The sequence below is a fragment of the Cydia splendana genome, chromosome 18, assembly GCF_910591565.1.
Source record: "Cydia splendana chromosome 18, ilCydSple1.2, whole genome shotgun sequence".
Lineage (NCBI taxonomy): Eukaryota > Metazoa > Arthropoda > Insecta > Lepidoptera > Tortricidae > Cydia > Cydia splendana.
The window spans coordinates 4,504,562-4,528,262 of NC_085977.1; the positions used below are offsets into that span (position 1 = coordinate 4,504,562).

Consider the following 23,701-nt stretch of genomic DNA (forward strand, 5'->3'; position numbering starts at 1 on the left):
TTCCATTGACGTGCAATTATTCAATCAGAATTACCAAAGTTAGGTACAGTAGTTATCGGACGTCTATCCGTCTTGATTTCTGTCAGCCTTCTCGTCTCTAAGTTAATCTCCATCTCAGTGGAACCATGTGGAACAACAATCTAAATCGAATTGTGCCAATGTACCTGCGTTAATGTTATGTAACATCTGTCGGTTAGCGGCGTGATCACGAGCCTAGGCGTATTACCTAAGTACTCGTAATCATACAAAAACTGGGCGTCACAAATGTTGGCGAAACAGTTGTTCAAATTAAAATCCCAGCGATGCCTGTAAATATTGCAATGTATATATTGAAAGTGCGTAAAGGGAGACCTCCAAATATAATCTATGTGCATACACAATTTTGTTTCATTAGGTATACCTAGGTATACAGGGTGTCCCATAAGTGACACGTCACAGAGACACTGGAGGTAGACCAGGCCAAGAGGAACCAAACCAACTTAACATGACCCCAGTAAAAGTGGCATGGTTTTCGAGTTATTGCCAAATTAAGGTTTTTCATGAATGTTGACCGTTTTTAACATTGTTAGTGCCAGTGTGCACTCGGAAAGGTCTCGAAGTTAGTTTTTTTTATGTGTACGGCATCATGAATAGTTAATTAAGATAACAGAATAGGTATTTTATCGATAAACAATGTAAAATGCAAAAAAGTACTAGCTTAATCTTGAATTAAATTCACAGCGAAACATTAATTTCGACTTTGACCACCTGTCGTGAAAAAAAAATACTAGAAAACTAATGAGCAAATAACGTCAAAATATTGAACATGTTATGCAGATTCGAAAATGGTATAACACATGTACCTTCCTGCAATAAAATAGGAATTATTATTATCTTTCGAAAGCCTCATAAAAAGTAAGTTAAAACTAGGAAATCTGCAATCCGTTGCTACTTAGTAAAAATAACGATTTATGGTGAGATATCTAATTCTGGATACAGAAATAAAAAAAAAACGCCTGTTCAGTATTTGCCGAATGCTTAAAAGAAAGAGATGGAAAATGGTTATGGCCCTTTTTAAGGATATCATTGAGTTGATAAAGGTTCAAAGAAAATAAAATACTGCAGGTTAAGTTAAATCAATTTTTTAAAGTAATTTTAGTTTACAATAGGTGCTCGAATTGTTTTTCCCCGGCTCGTAACTTGTATGCACGCTTGGCAGTGCCAAAGGACTCGAGCCTTTTAGCTCTTTTTTTAGGGCTCGCCTCATTTCTTGACGCCTAAAAGACTAAAAGCCTATTTAGCTCTTTAGCCCCCGAGCCTAGTTCTATTTAAGATCCTAGACCCTTGGGGCTAATAACCTTATTAAGGCTTGGGGCTAAAGAGCTAAATAGGCTTTTTTTAGGGGCTTAATAAGGTTATTAGCCCCAAGAGTCTTAGGCTCTTAAATAGAACTAGGCTCGGGGGCTAAATAGCTAAATAGGCATTTAGGCTTTTAGGCGTCAAGAAATGAGGCGAGCCCTAAAAAATAGAGCTCCAAAGGCTCGAGTCTTTTTGATCACTACTTGGCACCGTCTTGTAAAACTTCAAATTAATTTCGGATATGTTTCGTGCTGCCTTGAACATACGCCGCCGTAGTTCCGCTTGGGACCTTATTGGCTTGGAGTAAACTTTACCTTTTAAGCATTTTAAGCATCCCCAATGAAAAAAATCTAATTGGTTTACGTCGGGGGAACGCGGCGGCCATGGTACTGGTCCCAATCGGCTGATCCATCTGGGAATTTCTGTGTGAGGTGGTCGCGGACATCGCGAGCGTAGTGTTCTGGGCAGCCATCTTGCTTTGGTTCCAGCTTCAAAAAGATAGATCGGCCGACTGGAACCAGTGGCATGGCTTACGTTCCCCGGACCTAAATCCATAAGATTTTTTATTGGGGATACTTAAAAGATAAATTTTACTCCAAGCCAATAAGGTCCCAAGAGGAACTACGGCGGCATGTTCGAGGCAGCACGAAACATATCCGACATTAATTTAAGAAAATTAACTTGAAGTTTTACAAGACGGTGCCAAACGTGCATACGAGCCGGAGAAAAGCAATTCGAGCACCTATTGTAAAATTATTTCAACCTACCCTTTCAAACTTGACTTTCAAACCTGTATTATTTTCTTTGAACCTTTATCAACTCAATGATATCCTTAAAAAGGGAGATAAGCATTTTCCATCTCTTTCTTTTAGGCATTCTGCAAATACTGAATAGGCGTTTTTTCATTTCTGTATCCAGAATGAGATAGCATCGGATAGCAGATTTCCAAGTTTTGACTTATTTTTTATGAGGCTTTCGAAAGATGATAATAATTCATATTTTATTGCAGGAAGGTACATGTGTTATACCATTTTTTAATCTGCATAACATGCTCAATATTTTGACGTTATTTTCTCATTAATTTTCTAGTAATTTTTATTCACGACAGGTGGTCAAAGTCGAAATTTATGTTTCCCTGTGAATTAAATTCAAGATTAAACCAGTACTTTTTTGCATTTTACATTGTTTATCGATAAAATACCTATTATGTTATCTTAAATAACTATTCATGATGCCGTCCACATAAAAAAAAATAACTTCGAGACCTTTCCGAGTGCACACTGGCACTAACAATGTTAAAAACGGTCAAAATTCATGAAAAACCTTAATTTGGCAATAACTCGAAAACCGTGCCACTTTTACTGGGGTCATGTTACGTTGGTTTGGGTCCTCTTGGCTTGGTCTACCTCCAGTGTCACTGTGACGTGTCACTTATGGGACACCCTGTATTATAAAAATGTTATTCATATTATGCTTAAAGTAAGAAAATTAGCACTAAAGAAGATATATTAATGTGATCTCATATAATTCTACAGAAACTATTGTAGTAGGAAGTTTGTTGAAACTATTGCTGTGCCCCTGGAGGGTCCATATTATGTAATATTATGTCATATGTTTGCATTAAATGTTTTTTTACTTTTTAACAAACAAATTCTTAAACCACCTCAGTTGACTTTGCCACTGGAAAGCACTAGACGAATCCACTTTAGCAACAATAAGCTTAGCGACCACGTCTCGTGAATGCACGTCGATAGTACAGATAGTCATGATCTTCTGTCGGTCGCCAACCGTCAAATCTCCGAGCAACAAGACGATCAGATTGTTTAACTGAGTAATTTGTTTCTTTTGATAATCCTTGAGAGCACCTTCATAGCCTGAACAAAAAAGATAGTAATGAAAACTATTGGTAGGCACACAGTTCCAGTAATAGGAACATTTTATTTCATTTCATTTGATGCTACGATGCTTAGGAATTTCGTCGCAACTTTAGAGCTCTTTCCCACTTACGTCCAGTTTGTTGTGGGTACCTACGTTTTTTTTGCAGGTTCCCGTTTTAGTAGTAGGTATATGTGCTTACATAGAGTTAGACCAAGAAAAGTCTGCAACGATTTTGAGAGCACACGAAGTGCAAGTGTTATTTTAAATGTCAAACTTCTATGAAATTATGGCGTATATACAGGGTGACCTTAGCCATTGCACTGCACTGCACTGCGTATGCTGTCAAAATCGTTGCAGACTTTTCTTGGTATAAATTTGCGTTTGTGTTCCGTTTGCGGAATCATCATCATCATCATCATCTCAGCATTCTCAGCCATAAGACGTCCACTGCTGAACATAGGCCTCCCCCTTGGACCTCCATTCGTACCGGTTTGAAGCGACCCGCATCCAGCGTCCTCCGGCGGCCTTAACAAGCAAGCAAGCATGCGGAATACTGCAGACATTCTACAGAAAATTAGATCCTGCAAAAAAACTGAACCTAAGTGGGAAAGAGCTCTTACTAAAACACTAGATTCTTCAAATCATATAAGTTCGGTAGGTAACTTTCAATTTGCTTTCAATGATAGCCTGAAGCAGGGAGGATGGCGTGCGCTATGTCAAAAAAATAAAGACTAACCTTCTTCCAATTTCTCAAACGCCTGGTTGGTTTCAGTGGTCCACCAGATTTGAGTGCCTACAAGTGCCGGTTGTGCTGGCCAGTCGAACACCCACTCATCTCGAGGTTTGTCTTCGTACGATTTCACTGCATGCTCAAAAATATCACGCAAAGTGTAGCGCATACAATCTGTAACTCTGTTTAACCACACCTCCACCTACGATAACCAGATTCTTAAGCCAATGAATGATAGATTTCTCGGATGCTGCTGACTGATGATAAAGACATTATTTAAAAAAATCTATGCTACTTGGTTACACTGGCGCTTACATTTTATTAGCAGTATTTTCCCGTACAGCACTCCGGTTGTCTTTTGACCATAATTCTGGATTTTTAACGTGCGATACTGTCATGATCGAGGACGAAAAATATAACCAATACAAATATAACCCTGCTGTTTTCACTTACCTTTCCAGAACAATCTAAGCACGGGGCCTTAAAAGGTACGTGTTCCTCATTCTCCTTGGAAATCATCTCGAATGCTAGCTTACTGGTTTTATTAGGAAATACCAGTGTGGCCAGATTGTCGTACAATTTGGTTAAATGTCGACAAACAGCTGGTGGGTTATTGCCATTAGACAAAATATCTATAAAAAAGAAAATACAAGGTGTAGAGTCAAATAATGACCAAAGTAACAAGTGTGACAATCAAACCAACAACATAGATACTTCTATCCACGCTCACATTTCCTAAAGCGAATCATTTTTATACTAAATGCTCCGTTAATATGTGACGACATCATTTGTCCATTGTCGGGGACCGGGGTTATAGCACTTCTATTTATTTACCTGCCTTCAATGCATACATTAATTTGAACCATACAATACCCAGCAAATCTGCTGAAGATACAAAGTAAAATCTTGGATATGCCAAGCGTTTCGTCTCTAAGTAATCATTAAGCGCCTTCTCGCAGAGGTTAAGCGCTTTCATCAACTCCTCCAATTTTTCCAAAAGGCCTGGTTTATTAGTAGCTTGTACTACGTTTGGAGTTTGGCCAATGTCTTTTAACAGCTCCTGTAAATAACACGACACAGGTCTATTTCAGTAGAATGTTTCATCACAGGACAAAGTAAAAATACCTAAAAGACTCATTGTTCTAGTTAATGTCGTATTTAAAAAATAGAGAGTGAACGACACTGTGCCGATACTATTAAATACAGAAACAAACGAACAGAAAGAAAAATTAAAACGAAAAAGTTTGAAAGAAAACCTTAAATGTTTTGTCAACGTTATCAAATCGTTTGGAGTCGTATTTAAAAAATAGAGAGTGAACGACACTGTGCCGATACTATTAAATACAGAAACAAACGAACAGAAAGAAAAATTAAAACGAAAAAGTTTGAAAGAAAACCTTAAATGTTTTGTCAACGTTATCAAATCGTTTGGAGTCCTCTGGTAACTGTGCGCGGATATCGTCGGATCCGACAAAGATGCTTTCTAGATACTGCCACTTGCGCTGCACTTCAAACCAAAGGGCAATCACGGCATCCGCCGTACCGAGTTTTTTCGCCCATGCAGTGACTTCGGTCTCAAAGAAGCCGACAAACTTTGATGACAACATGTTTTGAACTTGGTTCTGTAAAATTGACGTTTAGTTAGTAAAAGCATGGCGATATTTTTACAGCGATTAAGTTTCCACGACGGCGCGTAAAGGAAGAGTGGATTGGTTATCGATGCTAAATCGTGTCAATATCGAGGCTGTATCACTGTGAAAGGTCAACGTTTGCGATTTCTTAAAAAAGGATACCCCTATTTACATAACACTATTAATCTACCTGGTTGTCTTCCAGAATTTCTACGAGCTCTTCACTAGCCCTGGGCAGCTTGATTCCCGTTCTTTCATGAGGTACATATTCGAACTCCTGTTGTGCCCACGTGATTTCCAGCTCCCTAATAAATTCATAAGATTGTTAAACATCTTGGTTCAATGTGTAGATATACGTTACTTACAGATTATTATAATCCTCACTTTAGAGTTTTCTCCATGGCTGCTTCTTTAACAGATTTATCCACGATTGTTTTTACCTCCTCTTCATATTTATGTAAATTAAGCGCTAGAAGATCAGCTAAAGTAGTTTCATCATCGAGGGAGAATTTCACCTGTCAGCAAATAATTCAGTAGGTATGCATGATTCATGTATTCAAACTTACGAAGTCACATTCATGTTAATGTAAAATTAATACTTACCAATACATTTTTTTACTTATCAAAATAAAACTATAAAATTCATGTACAGTATGATTATTTACAAATGTGTTATACGTAATTATCTACAGTATGAATTCCGATAATATGACTACATGATCTGACACCTTCTGCTGTAAAGATCCTCTTCTTATCGACTTCAATTGTATTCCATGCCTTCTCATTTCCTCCATTGAGTAGACTTTGTTTAATTTTCTGAATTTGCTACCAATTTCAGCGTTTTCTTGCCACTTTCGCCTTCTAAAGTCGTTTATTTGAAGATTGTTATCTACTTTTTCTTCTTCTGATTTGTGGTCTTGATCGTCTTGTAGTACATCACTAGCCATGTTTTCAAGGGATTTAAATTCGGCAATGATTTCGTCAAAGGAAACGCTACTGGACGCATGTTTTAATGGCGGTGGTGATTGCTCAGATGATAAAGCGTTTTCGGTGTTGATGGTCATGATGTGTGAGTGTATCGATTTCTACGCAAATGTAAAATGAAATGAAAAATATTTTTTTAAATGTAGACTACAATAATACTTGACACAAAATATTATATATTTAATACCTTCGTGGCCATCATTAACTCAACCCAATGTCTATCTTTGATGGCTGGATTTTGAAGATCTGTGACTGCACGCAAAGAAGTCATCAAGTTCTTTATAGTAGATTCAACCGCTATGAAAGGCTCCCTAAAAATAAACACGCGTTTTCAATGTACGTGACGAGAACAATAAAGCGTCACTAGTTTACCAAATTCGGAATGTGGCTTACATAAATAGGACTCTATTCCTGATGTCATCATTGGCCCCTGTAGCCACGTAGTCTGACTGCTTAGTCCGACTAGTCGGACGACGTGGATTTATTTTTCCCGTTGGTTCGTCTATCGGACTGCATGGAATCGCAATTCCATCTCGCCCGAGTGATCGGTCTACCTGGCCTTTTTAATTCCTGTTAGATCGACTAATCGGCCTGCATGGATTCGCAATTCCGCTTAGTTCGAGTGATCGGTCTACCTGGCATTTTTTTCCTATTAGATCGATTAATCGGACTAGAAACTCTCACCGGGATAAATCAATATAATAAAAACAATTAAGTACATGTTTTTTTATTGTTATATATATCTAATTGAATAATTTAACATAACAAAACAACTTTTCGGTTTTTAAATAAAACTTTCCTTAACCACACTAAAATGAATACTATCAACATTTAAAGAGCGAGCCTTTCCTAGCCAATCGCTCTTAAAAGAAACCAACATCTATATCAAAATCTTTACAGATTGCAGATACAAATGCAATGCTTACAGATTTTGATATAGATGTCGGTTTCTTTTTAGAGCGATTGGCTTGGAAACTTTGGAAAGGCTCGCTCTTTAAATGTTGATAGTATTCATTTTAGTGTGGTTAAGGAAAGTTTATTTTAAAACAGAAAAGTTGTTTTATGTTAAATTATTCAATTAGATATATATAACAATAAAAAAAACAAAGGGTTGCACTCCGGGAGTGCCGACAGAAGTGAAAACTCAATGACTAGTTCAAAATGTCTACAGCACTATGTATAATTGACCCATCCTCCTTTCTATTGAAAAACTTTAGTTCCGAAATTGCTGGCCAGTGAGCTTAAATTTGTAGCGTTATTTGTTTAAAATTCGAATAGAAATTGTAAAGTTACCTTGCGAACCTCGCATCTAAATATATTTGGTCATGATATTTTGAGTTTTATTCACCAGTACTAGAGTTCACTTTTATTAGCGATTTCATCAAGATGTAGCTTTCTTGAATTATATTGGAGTGATATAAAGGGCTGCTATTTAACTGATCACCAGATTTAGTAAAATTTAATACCAAAAAAATCTATTTTACCACCCTAAAATCATGAATGATCACCAAAATTATAACACCATTTTAATGTGAAATGATTACCAATTTTATTACATTTTACTATCCTTTTAAAGGAAATGACACCAAACTAATCATTATTAACCCAAAAATAGTCAATGATTACCAAATTTCAAACCCCATTTTAATGTGAAATGATAACCAAATGTTTACATCTTGCTATCCTATTAAAGAAAATGACACCAAAATAATCATTGTAAACCCAAAAATAGTAAATGGCCACCAAAATTAGAACTCCATTTTAATGTAAAATGATAACCAAATTTTTAATTCTTGCTATCCTATTAAAGCAAATGGCTCCAAAATAATTATTGTAAACGCAAAAATAGTAAATGATCACAAAAATTGTAACCACATTTTAATTAAAAATGTGAAAACATTTAATATATCGTTATCCTATTAAATTAATTAATCCACTTCGTCACCTTTTTCTAGTAGCATTTTATTTCTGCAAGGGTCGCAGTTCAAACCTAACCTAACCCACTTTTCTAGTAACATTTCGTTTCTGTATGGGTCGCAGTTCAAACCTAACCTAACCCACTTTTCTAGTAGCATTTCTTTTCTGTAAGGGTCGCAGTTCAAACCTAACCTAACTCACTTTTCTAGTAGCGTTTCGTATCTGTATGGGTAGCAGTTGAAACTTAACCTAACCTACTTTTCTAGTACCATTTCGTTTCTGTAAGGGTCGCAGTGCTAACCTAACCTAACCCACGTAACTGATAACAGTTTAACTTACTTTTCTAGTAGCATAACGAAATGCTACTAGAAAAGTAGATTAGGTTAGGTAGGTATGCGGTGCCGGCTACGGGGGGTTGAGCGGGAGGGGCTAGTAATTTTGGCATCAGTTTACTTTATTTGGTAATATGTATACATTTTTTGGTAATCATAGTGGTTTATTTAGGTGAAAATATCGCATTAATTTGGTCTTCAAGATTTGGTGATCATTAATGATTTTTGGTGATCATTCAATATATTTGGTATTTGAATGCAATTTGAAGTGCAGTCGTAATTAAAGTGGTGGTACTTTTGTATTTTTAGGCCTTATTTTTTTGGTGTTCAGTAATTTTTTTTGGTAAGCATGATTTTTTTATTTAGGGTACCAAAGTATTTTTTGGTGGTCATTATATTTGTAGCCGATATAAAGTTAGAATGTAACTGTGAGATCCTCGTATTTCAGCCCGTACAAGATTAGAACATTGAGCTTTTTTATTGCTTAATAAGTCCAGTTTTAAATAATTGACCTGATTATGATACGTTATGACTAAAGTTCTTTGGTGAATAACATTGTCCGTCACACATAACATAACGTCACGCAAGCGCCCTGCGCCGCCTACATGAAACAGCAGGCTCAGGGATACATTTTCGCCGTGCGGTAGAAAGAGAGGAGAGACGCCTTACGCGTTACGCCTTACGCTGTCTCGAGTTTATCATTTTTTCCCCACCTCAAAAAGTGCTCAGCGCCGCTAAAGAAGTTTTCACTTCAAAAACATGTACTTAATTGTTTTTATTATATTGATTTATCTCGGTGAGAGTTTCTAGTCCGATTAATCGATCTAATAGGAAAAAAAATGCCAAGTAGACCGATCACTCGAACTAAGCGGAATTGCGAATCCATGCAGGCCGATTAGTCGATCTAACAGGAATTAAAAAGGCCAGGTAGACCGATCACCGATAGACGAACCAACGGGAAAAATAAATCCACGTCGTCCGACTAGTCGGACTAAGCAGTCGGACTACGTGGCTACAGGGTCATTGGCTACTTCGAGTCGAGTTACAAACTTATTAACGATAATTATTTCAGCACAAATTACTCACCAAGTTCTCATTTCCTTGTCCAACTGCCTTAAATCTTTAGTAAAACGTTTGCATTCCTGGTCCATCCCATCGGCATCGATCTCTTTCCACGGCGACTTCTTCCAAAACTCGATAGTTCCCATCACCAAAAAGTAATAATCCCACAATTGCTAAAAGAAAAGCGCAGTTACCCGTCAATAATGCATTTATACAGTTATATGAAAGTTATACATTTAAAATTGTGTTGAACGAAAACTGATACCTAAAATACCCAAGCCTTGACACTATAGGTATAGTCTGGAAATCTCATTTACTTATCTTCATCGATTTTCAATTTAATAAAATTTTTCCCGCTTTGTAGAGGAAAGCGACCACGAGCGGGTTCCCGGCACTCAATGTGTTAAGAGTATTGCTATTAATACAAACTTGATTGGGGGATAATCTAATACTATTTAAATACCTTGCACATTTTGAGTTCTCGCCGGCATTGTTTGAGAACCTTGTCTTCAGGCGGTTGTATGTCAAAGAGGGAAGAAGACTTCTTCAATTGGTCCACGGTGTTTTCGAAGACCATAACCTCTGCATTCACTTTATCCATCTGCTTGTAAGGTTCCTTGCAGCTCTCCAAAAACATCTATATAAGGTACAAATAATACATCTTGTTTTTGTTTTAATGAAATAGAAAACGAGCATACGAGCCATCTAGTGGAGAATGGCTATAGATATAGCTTATGTTACATAAGCAACACTACTGATGTGCCGACGGAAAGATTTAAGACTTTTTTTAATGTCGTAGGTACTTCTCAAACGTTTTTTTAAATATAAAATCAATCATTTTATGTGAAATTATCTAAAATTTTTGGAAACCCTCTACTTGCACATCACTAAGCAATACTAGAATTATGAGCATACAAATATTCGCTCCAGAAATATGACATCGCTCTGGGGAGCATCTCTAGCCATAGGACTCATGGAGCACGCACAGTACAAATTTGAAATTTCTATGCAGGGGACGTCCTTTTCTCTGCAGCTGACTGTACCTGTGCTTGTTCCGGAACGAGTACTGGTACATGCTGATATTGCTGATGCGTAGTTTAGCGAGCGTGACGGGCTTAGTGATGAGCGCCACCGGCGGTACCAGGTTTTGTTTCATCACGGTGGTCAGCTAAATCTAGTCACGTTAGGAAGCATTTTCAGCTGAGTAGTGTATACTTTATTTCTTGGACTGTACCTCCTGAACGCTTGTACGGCCTGCGGCGGCGCGGCGCGACGTTTTGCTTCATCACGGCAGTGCTACATCAGTCACATTGGGGAGTATCTCTATACTCTGTATCTTTAGGTACTTAAATGAATGTAAACAAATAATTTGTACAATTTCGGGTAGTTATAACTTTTATTGAGTAACCAACCAAATAGAAAACCACCTGGATCTGTCACTGAACGACCTGACTATAACCTACATTATTTGATCATGAAATGTTTTCATCTACCCTCAACTGGCTTAAGAAGCCATTTAAGGGTAGATTTTGTTTACTCTTTTTTAAATACCTAAAGATACAGCCTATAGCTGTGTATAAGGATTGTACCTCCTTGGTCTTGAACGAGTCCCGATACATGTTGATGCGCAGGTTAACGAGCGCGACGCGCTTTGCGATGAGCGCCGCCTGAGCGGCCTGGAGCGGCGCCACGTTCTGCTTCATCACGGTGGTCAGTTTGATCAGATTCCGCCACTTTTCGGGGAGCACATCAAGCTGTACAAATAGTACAATAAATAATGAGATTACGCCAAGAACACCTAAAGGCGTCGTAGCTAGTCGTGCCCACAGCGCCAGGGACAACTACAGGTATTATCGCGGACGCTGTCAAAGTAACCTTCAAACTTTCAAGAAAGGTTTACAGCTCGCATGCGCGCATGACCTAGGCGTGTCAGTGACGTATTTGTTTATGACGTAAAGCGTTTAAAAGGTTAATAGTCGTACATGACTTTGTTGTAACACCTCAATGCACATGGAATTTAGGCATAAGCAAAAATAGCTGTTCACATGCACATGCTACTGTAAAGCAGTATATACTGTATTCCTAACGGGTAGCATAAAAAAGCGGACTTTGCGATTTCCAAGTCGATAACTGGCGGGAGATGGCACAGGATCGAGACAACTGGCGTGTACTCGTGTCGTAGGCCAAGACTTTTTTGGGATTCCTGAGCCATTAAGTAAGCATAAAAAATGACGAGCTGGATTCGATGAAAATATAGCTGATTTATATCGTTCGATGCGTAGATAAACAACTGCATGCAAAAGCGATTCAATTCCCAGACTTGCTGGATAATTTGTAGGCATGCAAAATGTTTCTCACCAAAACATCCGCGCGGACCCTGCCGCTAAAGTAAGGATTATTAGATAGATCATATTGCCATTCCTGTTGTATGCATGAAGAGAAAAGACAATTATCAATTCATAATTAAAAATATTTGACGATAAGAAGACCCTGATACCAAAATACTAAACCCTTATTTATAAAGCTTTACAAGCGTCATGAAGCTCATTTATAGATTAAGACCGACGATTAATAGTTAGTCTTGTCAATAACGCCGTAAATCTTACATCGTAAGATAACAAACGGCTACAATAATACGAGTATAATATAGTTAGTTTAAAGTAACCAAGTAACCTGTTCATAAGTTTCTTCAGGGAAGTCCACCCCATATTCCTTCAGAGCGTAGATAATATCACGCAGCGGCTCGAACATAGTGTCGGTGCCGGCGTCCATCCTCGCCTTCACTTCGTTAAACACTCTCATGACTTGCAGTAATCCTTCGTAATCGTCTTCTGCTAGCTCTACTGATAATTCTTTCGTGGCGTATGCGATGAATTCTTGTAGCTCGTTCAAACTGTCAACATTTTGGTGAGCTTATAGATATCTTATACATTTAATTAAACAAGCAATTCTTGTATATATGTATATCTATTTATATATTTCGGGGATCTCGGAAACGACTCTAACGATTTCGATGAAATTTGCTATAAGGTGCAGGGGAGCAATTTAGACTGCGGGGTAATTTAAACTAATAGAAATATCTTCCATGTTTTACATTATTAACTAGAGTCACAGACACATTTTAATTTAGTTTTAAGTACACTCTTATTTTGCTTGACATTTTACATATTATTTTCGCTTGACATTATATTATAATTAGTGCATGCTCCATCTCTTCTGATTTTATATTTGTATGCCAAATGGCAAAACATAGTGAAACATAAATTATTGTATAAGATCTTTATTTAACCTATGTTTACAAATAAATAAATTTTGATTTTGACAACACACACAGCACATCTTTTTCGCTATCTGGACATATATGGCACAGGTGCAGGGGAGCAATTTAGACTGCGGGGTAATTTAAACTAATAGAAATATTTTCCATGTTTTATATTATTAACTAGTCACACACAACACATTTTTTTCGCTGTCCGCACTCTAGTCAATAATGTACAACATGGAAGATATTTCGATTAGTTTAAATTAAACCGCAGTCTAAATTGGCCCCTGCACCTTATGGGTTTTCGGGGCCGAAAAATTGATCTAGCCAGATCATATCTCTGGGAAAACGCGCATTATCATATATATATCTTTACCATATCTTTTCCAAGCAAAGCTCAATTTTTTTAGATATTCTGTTAGGGAAACCTAGTTTTATGTGAAACTTAACACTTGGCTTTAAAATAACCAAAATTAAGATTAAAAACTTTGCTGAACATTTTGATAGATGATTCTTCAAAACTTGCCAAAAACTTGCAAAACTTGTCAAAAATCGATGTAAACCACGGGTAGCGCCTTAAGGGAAATCACCTGGTGATAACGTGGTCTTTCAAGTTCTGTTTGTACATGTTGCTCCACTTGCAGATGATGTTCATAATAGCTTGGTTCAGCATTTTAAGGTCCAGCTCCAGCCAACCGTTGCAGAGGTAACTGCGCGCCAGTAACGCTACCTCGTCATACATTGCGTTGAATTTGTCAATCTGTAAAAAGGGTGACGGTGGGTGAATCAACTTTTTCTTGTCACTAGTTGCCATGGTTACGGTCTCCTGGGTCACTCTTAAAATACTAGTTATTTCGAATTTAAAGGAATCAAACTTGAATGTTTTGGTAGTTATAAGGCCTTTCCATAATGGGACATCTACTAAGCACGTTTGTAGAACATAGTACAGCAGCTCTTCTAAGAAACTATGCTACTATTGTCTCCTGGCTGATGGGACAGAATAACAACAAGAAATAGTTGATTGAACCCGGTAATTTATACTAACACGATTTTCACTCGTGACGTGTTGAACGTGATATTACGTTCTCGTCAGTTTGCCTGTGACCAGACTGACGAGGATTGTATCACATTTTCTAGCTATGCGTGTTTTGCGAACTACCAGCATTTGATATCGGTTATTCACTTGTACGCTAAGGTTGCGATTCAGTTCCGTTTCAGTTTTAAAATCATAAGGTTGACGTTGTAGAAAATGTTGTTATTTGTCCCTTAATTACATGCGGGTTATAGACTACGTATTAATTTATAATTATTTTTTCATCGCACTATACCGCATCGCACTAAGGACCTATTCGGTTTCTTATAATGGCGCCCAACGTGGGACGTGGATTCGAACCAGCAACTATAGAACTAAGTTTCTTACTACCCGTGAAACCAACGGATACACCACGAATGACCTTATTTTTATAAAAGTTTTATTTACAAATCGAATCATCCTCCGTTATATATAAAATAAATGTTACTTTAAGCTTTAACACGCGTATTTTTAGTCACTCGCACGACATGTTTCAAAGTGACTAAAAATAAGCGAGTTAAACTGTACAAACTGTATATTTATAGTAATTTTAATTTTGTAATAAAGAAATCTAATCTAATCTAAAATAAGGAATGTTAGTAGGTATGACATGCAGACACGACCGTTTCAAGTACGATTTAGCTGAAGATTCTTACTTCGTGTTGGTAATCTTCTAGTTTCGGTTTGGTCTCCGGTGGAGGCGTGCCGTTCTCGTACACGTACTTGTCGAACTCCTCCGGTGGAATCACGCGGCCGTACTGCAAGAAGCTTGCCAGCACTTCTTGTCTGTCCTCTAGCCATAGAGGTGTGTATTTTTCGTATTTCTAAACCAAAATAGATAGTTAATAATTCTTCTTCTTCTTCTTTATTAGGGGCTATATAAGGCTCCAAAGCCTATGTATCACTGCGACCATTCCTGATCTATTGTGATCGCCACCTATTACAACTCTCGATCCAAACCTGCAACTTCGAATAGCTGCAGGATCCTTTTGGTCTCGAGAGACTTTACCTCCTCCGGGCGTAATATGTGTCCGCCCAAGATTAGGTCACGAGTACGCATTAGGCAAGGGCACTCTGTGAGGATGTGCAAGGGCGTCTCCTCCGCCTCCATGCAGAGTCTGCACCGCCCTATGTCACGTTTCCCCATGGTGTGCATGTGCTTATTTAGGCCGCAATGCCCGGTAAGCACCCTTACCAAGTTGCGCAGTTGGTTCCTAGACAGCGCTAAGGCGTTCGAGGACGCCTTTTTGCTGAAGGCCTTGATAAGCGCTTTGGAATGGTTCAAACCTGTTGTTTCTCTCCAGAGTTGAATGGTTTTGTAGTGACAGTAGGTCTTTAGGGTGAGCCGCGTTAGGCTTTTGGGGATACCACAAAAGGGCTCAGGACTGTAGTTCTTCCCCTTAGCCCCTGCTCGCGCGAGTTCGTCGGCCTTCTCGTTTCCTACGATACCCGCATGCCCCGGGACCCAACGTAGAACAACCTTGTTCCTGGCTCCAAGGTTGTTCAATAGTTGCCTGCAGTTCTCAACCAGCCTCGATGTGGTGACATCGGAGGTTAGAGCTAAGAGTGCCGCCTGGCTATCCGAATGGATATAGATAGTATGGTTGCCGTAGTTGCTTTGCAGATTGATTGACGCACATTCTAGAATGGCGTATACCTCTGCCTGGAATATAGAGCAAAAAACGTCCTAGGTTTAAGCTGATGCTTTTCCTAGGCGCTTCACCGTATACTCCGCAACCTACTTCAGATCCGGATTTGGAGCCATCAGTGTACCACCTAAGGCTTCCTTCTTTCCACTTAATTTGACTGTTTGACCAGTCCTCCCGTTTGGGGATTTCCACTGAGTAAAGTTTGAGTGGACAAAATTTGGGTGACATAGTGTCGGTTGGCATCCCAAGAACAGGAATATCGTACACTGATTCATTAAACAGTCTCAGAGTTTGCGATAACCAATTACCTCTCCTCGCGCCCGCTATTCTAAGCATACTAGATCTCGCCTCCAATTCTAGATGCAAGTGGAGGGGTGGTAGATTTAGTATGGCTTCTAGGGCTGCCGTCGGGGAGGATGACATGGCCCCAGTGACGATGACACAGGCAGTTCTTTGAAGGCTGCAAAGCTTCATCACTGTTACCTTCTGCGTCGTTTTCCTGTACCATGCTACAGAGGCGTAAGACACTATCGGCCTCACTATGGATGTGTACAGCCATAAGGCAATTTTGGGTTTTAGACCCCATCTGTTGCCTGCCAAACGACAGCATATTGCCAAGGCTGATTTAGCCTTTTGTATGGTTCCGTCCACATGCTTGTTCCAGGTCAGTTTCTGGTCCAGTGTTACCCCCAGATATTTGACCTCTGTTGAGAACGGAATAGTTTTACCATTCATGACAAGTGGTTTAAGTTTGTCCAGTTTCCTCTTGTTCGTGAATGGTACTATAATTGTCTTATCTGCATTGATAGACAATTCATTCTCTCCGCACCATGTATTTATGGTGTTGAGAGCCCTCTGCATAAGGTCTGATAAAGTACTTTGGCAGTTGCCCCTCACCGTCACAACAAGGTCGTCTGCGTACCCCTGAGTGTCGATTCGGAGTTCCGCCATCTTGTGCAGAAGTCCATCCACCGCGAGAGTCCAGAGCAAGGGAGATAGGACACCTCCCTGCGGGCAGCCTCTCACAGTGGCCACTTCGAGAGTAGTGTTAAGCAAGTCTAGCCTAACCACTCTGCTTGAGAGCATGCTTTGCACCCAGCGGATAGTGGTGGAATCCACCTCCTTGGCCCTAAGCCCTTCCACCAGTGTCCGAATGGGTGTATTTAGTTAATAATTAGCATGCCTGAGTTATTTTCTTATCACGTAGAGGCTGGGGTACGAATTATGGATTGCCTGAAGATGATATTTATAGAAAGGAAGTGGACTTGATGAAACAGAAGCATGGATGAAGAATATTAAGCTAAGCTTAAACACTTAAAGCTCGCGGTTGTTTTCGCATAAAACAACCGCGCGCTTTATAATGGTAAGACTAAATAAAAAAAAATTCACAATTCAATTCTCATTGCCACTGCATAGTCCTATAAACTGCAAAAAGTACAAAAATATTATTAAGATAATGTTATGGACTGATCATTTTTGCCTCGCACTGGCCTTAATATTATATTTTTTACTTACCGATGCGTATGTCACGATATCATTAATGGCATTTTCAATCCTCTTAAGAATATCATGGTACTGGTCAATCAAAGCATCTTCCGCCGCTATATCATCTACATTAGCAAGAGAGAATATTATTATCACAATAATTCAGCAAATAAGCTAACACAGACATTTATTCCAATGCAACATCACCTTCATAGGAAGCGATCGGTACGATTGGGTCGATTCTAGGAAACAGAGTGGCCTGCAGGAACATGTCTTTCATCATTTCTCGGAGTGTATCGTACAAACCATCTTCGTCTCCCAATTCTAACGATGGCGAGAAATATATATCTAGAAAAAATAAATTCCGTGAATACAACGTTTGACCCTTTTACCAACCCTTTGGAGGCCAGAGACTTTTAACTGACAGGCGCGGCTACAGCCTAATATCAATCTTCGTGCTTTTCAACAACGATAATTGTAAATTAGTTATACATAGCCAAATATTGTACAGTCACCTGCAATATTATATTACTCTTCGAAGGCCGCAAAAATAAGTGACACGCTCTTGTGGCTCTACAAATAAGATCCTTTGTATGGCAGGATATGGCAAACATAAACCTGTTGTTACTTAACACCTTTGTAAACCAATAACCATGCAATAAAATATTTTGATTTGATTTGATTAAAGGCTTACACGCCGCACACAATAGGATTACAATTGATATTCATTATTTATGATAAAAATGTGATGACGACTGGATAATGTGGATGATATTTCACCTGGATCTCTCAATTCAGCTGTAACTCTCATAAATGCAACTTGCGGCCCCTTTTCCAAGTCCGTGTTTATTTCAAAAAGATCAATACTACTTTTGATTGCTTTCATAACTTGTTTAGATACCTAAAAAGTGAATGTGTAATGTTTATAAAAAAATACTCATTGACTATTCATACTTCTGAAAATTAAGTATTAAGGGGCCCACAGATTAACAGTTTGCCGGACAATATCAGCCTGTCGGTTAAACGAAAAAAGTGACTGTTTCGAACAACTGACAGGCTGATATCGTCCGACGAACTGGTAATCTGTGGGCCCCGTAAGAAAACAATAGAAAAACATGATGTTACCGTAAGACTACCCAACTATGGTCCTAGATTAACTCAAATATTTTCGTTTAGGAGTGATTACCTATTATTTTAATGTCGTAGTTCTAACTTCTAAGGCAAAATATTTGTATAGATGGAAGATAAACTCAGACAAAACCAAAAAGATGTTTATCTTGATGACGAATGATGACCATAATGGACTACAGGTGGTTTTAAAGCCACCCCACACTAGCGTCTCCCGCGACTACTCAACGCTATGGATCCTGCTCGACGCAACATTGGCGCAACTGCGCAGCGACGCCATTTTCCATAGCGCTGACTAGAGGCCGACGCTCAAAAGACGCTAGTGTGGGGTGGCTCTTACGGTAGAGTCTGTTCGGAAAGAGAAGAGTCGTGGAATGTATTGGGCCCTATACGTTCCACGACTCATCTCTTTCCGCACAGACTCTATATACAACAAGGTGATCATTATTATATTTTTTTAAATATCTGGGGACATCTTACACAGATCAACCTAACCCCAAACTAAGCAAAGCTTGTACTACGGCTGCTAGACGACGATATACATACTTATATACATAGAAAACACCCATGACTGAGGAACAAATATTTGTGTTCATCACTCAAATAAATGCCCTTAGCTGGATTCGAACCCAGGACCGCCAGGATTTACTTTTGCAAAGGCTACATCCTTACCAAAGAATCAACGTATTCCACGTATGCGGGCCAACGTGCAGCCCTGAAGTTCTCCTCTTCTATCTCTTGCTTCTCAAGTTCAATATCAGCTAATTCATCTGGATCTGTTATTTCTTCTTCGTCCTCGGCCGGTGACCCCACGTCCTCCTCGCCTGAATTATTTTAGCTATTCAAATATTACAATTTGACGTCTAAATTTAAATAAGTACCTACCTACTGTAGTGCAGTCGAAAATTCTCCAGATATGCGAAAATTTCGGAATTTTCTTTCATTTTTGCAAAGCATACTTTAATTTTTGTTTAATTTCCCACAAATTTCCAAGATTTTTTATTAACTTCCCGAAATCTACATAGCGTAGGTAACTCTAATTTAGCTGCTAAAGATACATTTGTAAAAAGACATCAATCAATACTAAAACAGGCATGAATATCCGCTTTGCTGCGTTGTGATAGTGGGCATATTATAATGCGCTTATGAACGTCAAATAAAGATGAAATAGTTGTAAAGTTTTACGCCCTTATTCATAAAGCTGTACTGGCCTGATTTAGTTAAATTATGTTTTATCCCTTTCTTACAAATACATAAGTCAAAATGACTGATAAGGATAAACGATTATTAGCTAATTGAGGTTTGTAGCGCGTTTGTGAATAAGGGGGTTAATGTCAACGGTAATGCAGTTTACCAGCATCCCGTCGCGCTTGCCGCTCAGCTCGCTGCGCTTCCTTGGCCTCCCTCTTGGCTCTCCTGACCGCCCTCCTTGCTTGCTTAATCGCTTCCGCTTCCGCTTTCTCCGCTTCTCTCTGTTCTCTCGCGATGCGCTTCGCTTCCCGCCTGTCTGCGATCTCTTGAAGCTTCGCTGCACGAGCTGCCTTCTCTTCGTCGTCCATGGTAGCTTCGTCTACTTCTTCCAAGTCTTCTTCTTCGTCAAGTGACTGTCGAGGAACATTTAAGAGCGCTATTACATTTCGGCGTTGAGCGAGTTTAGGTATTTTACGCGCTGCGGCAGGCCGTGCGAGCTCAGCCGGCCTAGCCAAGGTTACAATCGCTATCGCTTCGACAACGAAAAGCATTATGTCTCTCTATCACTCTTCCATATTAGCGCGACAGTGACAGTTGCGTTTCGATCGCTACGGAGAGTAAACGATTGGCATCTTGGCTACGCGGCCTGTACGCCGATTCCTTCTACCACACTCGCACTACAATGATGGATTAAACATTCTTGATCCTTCGCGATAACAACACTAACTGTACTTAACTTTTAAAGTTCTAAAACTGTTATTTGGTAAGTACGAAAATACTAAATGCAGTGCAAATGTACATAGGGGCTGTTCATAAATTACGTCATCTATTTTTGACGATTTTTGACCCCCCCCCCCCCCCACCCCTCGAATCATCCAAAAATCAAGCTTCGGATGAATCTGTTTCCTCCTACGTCATGTTACCATCATCCGATGTACAGACCCCCCCCCCCCCCCACTCCTCCCATTTGAAACGACGTAATTTATGAATAGCCCCATACTCGTACTTATGAAGGTATATTACTCGAAAGAAATTATAGGTACCTACTCGCTTATTTACATGTTTCGTCATTGCATTTGGTACCTATAGGTTGTAAAGTTTGTATCAACGAGGGTTTAAAAACGAACTGGTACTGAGGATCTGATGATGATTAAGGTGGTCACGGATACCAATCAACCATGTAGTAACATGATTAGGCTCGTTTGATTCGTCTCAACAAGATCTTTGACACTGAAGATACACAGGGTCTGATGATGGAGCTGGAAGGTGGCCACGGGTACCAGTCTATCATGTAACTAAACAACTTCGTGTTTGGGCTCGTTTGATTCGTCTCAACAAGATCTTTGACACAAGACAGTACTCAGGGTCTGATGATGGAGCTGGAAGGTACCATTACCAATCAACCATGCAACTAAACCACATCGTGTTTAGGATCGTTTGATTCGTCTCAACAAGATCTTTGACACTAGGTGATACTCAGAGTCTGATGATGGAGCTGGAAGGTGGTCACCGGTACCAATCAACCATGCAACTAAACCACTTCGTGTTTAGGCTCGTTTTATTCGTTTCAACAAGATCTTTGACACAAGATAGTACTCAGGGTCTGATGTTGGAGCCGGAAGGTGGTCACCGGTACCAATCAACCATGAAACTAAACCATTTCGTGTTTAGGCACGTTTTATTCATCTCAACAAGATCTTTGACACAAGGTAGTACTCAGGGTCTGATGATGGAGCGCGAAGGTGGCGACGGGTACCTGTCTATCATCATCAGCTCCATCATCAGACCCTGAGTAGTATCTTGTGTCAAACATTAAGCTTAAGCATTAAGCAAAAAGTTGCGACGAATCAAACGAGCCCAAACACGAAGTGGTTCAGTTACATGGTAGACTGGTACCCGTGGCCACAGTCCAGCTCCATCATCAGACCCTGAGTACTAACTTGTGTCAAAGATCTTGTTGCGACGAATCGAACGAAGCCAAACACGAAGTGGTTTAGTTGCATGGTTGATTGGTACCGGTGACCACCTTCCGGATCCATCATCAGACCCTCAGTACTACCTTGTGTCAAAGATCTTGTTGCGACAAATCAAACGAGCCCAAACACGAAGTGGTTCAGTTACATGGTAGACTGGTACCCGTGGCCACAGTCCAGCTCCATCATCAGACCCTGAGTACTAACTTGTGTCAAAGATCTTGTTGCGACGAATCGAACGAAGCCAAACACGAAGTGGTTTAGTTGCATGGTTGATTGGTACCGGTCACCACCTTCCGGATCCATCATCAGACCCTCAGTACTACCTTGTGTCAAAGATCTTGTTGCGACAAATCAAACGAGCCCAAACACGAAGTGGTTCAGTTACATGGTAGACTGATACCCGTGGCCACCTTCCAGCTCCATCATCAGATCCTGAGTACTATCTTGTGTCCAAGGTCTTGTTGAGACGAATCAAACGAGCCTAAACACGAAGTGGTTTAGTTGCATGGTTGATTGGTACCGGTGACCACCTTCCGGCTCCAACATCAGACCCTGAGTACTATCTTGTGTCAAAGATCTTATAGAAACGAATAAAACGAGCCTAAACACGAAGTGGTTTAGTGGCATGGTTGATTGGTACCGGTGACCACCTGCCGGCTCCATCATCAGACCCTGAGTACTATCTTGTGTCAAAGATCTTGTTGAGACGAATCAAACGAGCCTAAACACGAAGTGGTTTAGTTGCATGGTTGATTGGTACCGGTGACCACCTTCCGGCTCCATCATCAGACCCTGAGTATTATCTTGTGCCAAAGATCTTGTTGAGACGAATCAAACGAGCCCAAACACGAAGTGGTTTAGTTGCATGGTTGATTAGTACCGGTGACCACCTTCCGGCTCCATCATCAGACCCTGAGTACTATCTTAAGTCAAAGATCTTGTTGAGACGAATAAAACGAGCCTAAACACGAAGTGGTTTAGTTGCATTGTTGATTGGTACTGGTGACCACCTTCCGGCTCCATCATCAGACCCTGAGTACTATCTTAAGTCAAAGATCTTGTTGAGCCGAATCAAACGAGCCCAAACACGAAGTGGTTTAGTTGCATGGTTGATTGGTACCGGTGACCACCTTCCGGCTCCATCATCAGACCCTGAGTACTATCTTGTGTCAAAGATCTTGTTGAGATGAATAAAACGAGCCTAAACACGAAGTGGTTTAGTTGCATGGTTGATTGGTACCGGTGACCACCTTCCGGCTCCATCATCAGACCCTGAGTACTATCTTGAGTCAAATAAATACATATAGAATGTCAGGTCGTTTCAAATATTTTTAATCCTGTCCGGTAGTTTATTAAACTGTACCATTATAAATTATAATACTATAAAAACAGTGCTAGGATCAAAGTCTCTCGTTGCGGTTTACACGCACACAGTATAGCGTTTTACACGGCGCCCGCCGCATACAATGATAAAAAACCTCGTCGTCGCCGTTGAAAATGTGCGGAGCCGACCGACACACGTCCTGCCTCTACAAGCTCTGCCGCGGCACTGAGCTGGCGCAGCGCGCGTCATCGGTAATATAGAGTAGTTTTCAAAAAATTGCCAAAAAATTATAGTAGAATTTCATAAACACTGATGTATACCAACAGTATAAGCAAACGTTGCAGATTGCTTGAGTATGAAAATGACTTCGATATTAAGTAGATTTTCGTAGGAATTGACACTTGTTTCGGAGAGAAAATCGAGTTCGTTTTACTTTGATTTTCTCTTTCTCAAAGGTATGTAGGAAAAATATAGTTTGATATGCCTAAAGTACAGGGTATTAGTAATACAAAATAGCCAGGTTTAGCAGAGTAAAATTCTCAACATTTCCAAATAAGAGCTCGCCATTCAGTGCTTCACGGGGTTTTTCGGAAACGACCATCAGAAAAAAAATCATTACTAATTTAATAAGTCCTTTTTCTAATATTTACAACGATATTTATAAAGATAAGAACACGCTTTTACTGGAACAAGTACTCATTGTTTCTAATAATGAGCGCAAAGTCCTGAATTTCGTCGACTA

General features: G+C 39.6%; 1 protein-coding gene across 1 annotated transcript in view; it reads right to left on the reverse strand.

Annotated features, from left to right (window-relative positions):
- LOC134799318 (dynein beta chain, ciliary-like) overlaps positions 1-23,701 on the reverse strand; it is a 55,081-nt gene that overhangs the window by 30,776 nt on the left and 604 nt on the right. Inside the window, exons 2-21 of the mRNA XM_063771702.1 lie at positions 19,823-20,072; positions 19,141-19,292; positions 18,121-18,241; positions 17,548-17,688; positions 17,371-17,465; positions 14,863-15,030; positions 13,725-13,894; positions 12,546-12,765; positions 11,462-11,626; positions 10,336-10,509; positions 9,897-10,045; positions 6,749-6,872; positions 5,962-6,092; positions 5,768-5,882; positions 5,344-5,568; positions 4,820-5,006; positions 4,400-4,578; positions 3,953-4,148; positions 3,002-3,212; positions 165-306 (exon numbers count right to left, since the gene is read on the reverse strand). Coding sequence (XP_063627772.1) covers positions 165-306; positions 3,002-3,212; positions 3,953-4,148; positions 4,400-4,578; positions 4,820-5,006; positions 5,344-5,568; positions 5,768-5,882; positions 5,962-6,092; positions 6,749-6,872; positions 9,897-10,045; positions 10,336-10,509; positions 11,462-11,626; positions 12,546-12,765; positions 13,725-13,894; positions 14,863-15,030; positions 17,371-17,465; positions 17,548-17,688; positions 18,121-18,241; positions 19,141-19,292; positions 19,823-20,027 — 3,270 coding nt within the window. The 5' untranslated portion in view covers positions 20,028-20,072. The remainder of the gene's footprint in view (positions 1-164; positions 307-3,001; positions 3,213-3,952; positions 4,149-4,399; positions 4,579-4,819; positions 5,007-5,343; positions 5,569-5,767; positions 5,883-5,961; positions 6,093-6,748; positions 6,873-9,896; positions 10,046-10,335; positions 10,510-11,461; positions 11,627-12,545; positions 12,766-13,724; positions 13,895-14,862; positions 15,031-17,370; positions 17,466-17,547; positions 17,689-18,120; positions 18,242-19,140; positions 19,293-19,822; positions 20,073-23,701) is intronic.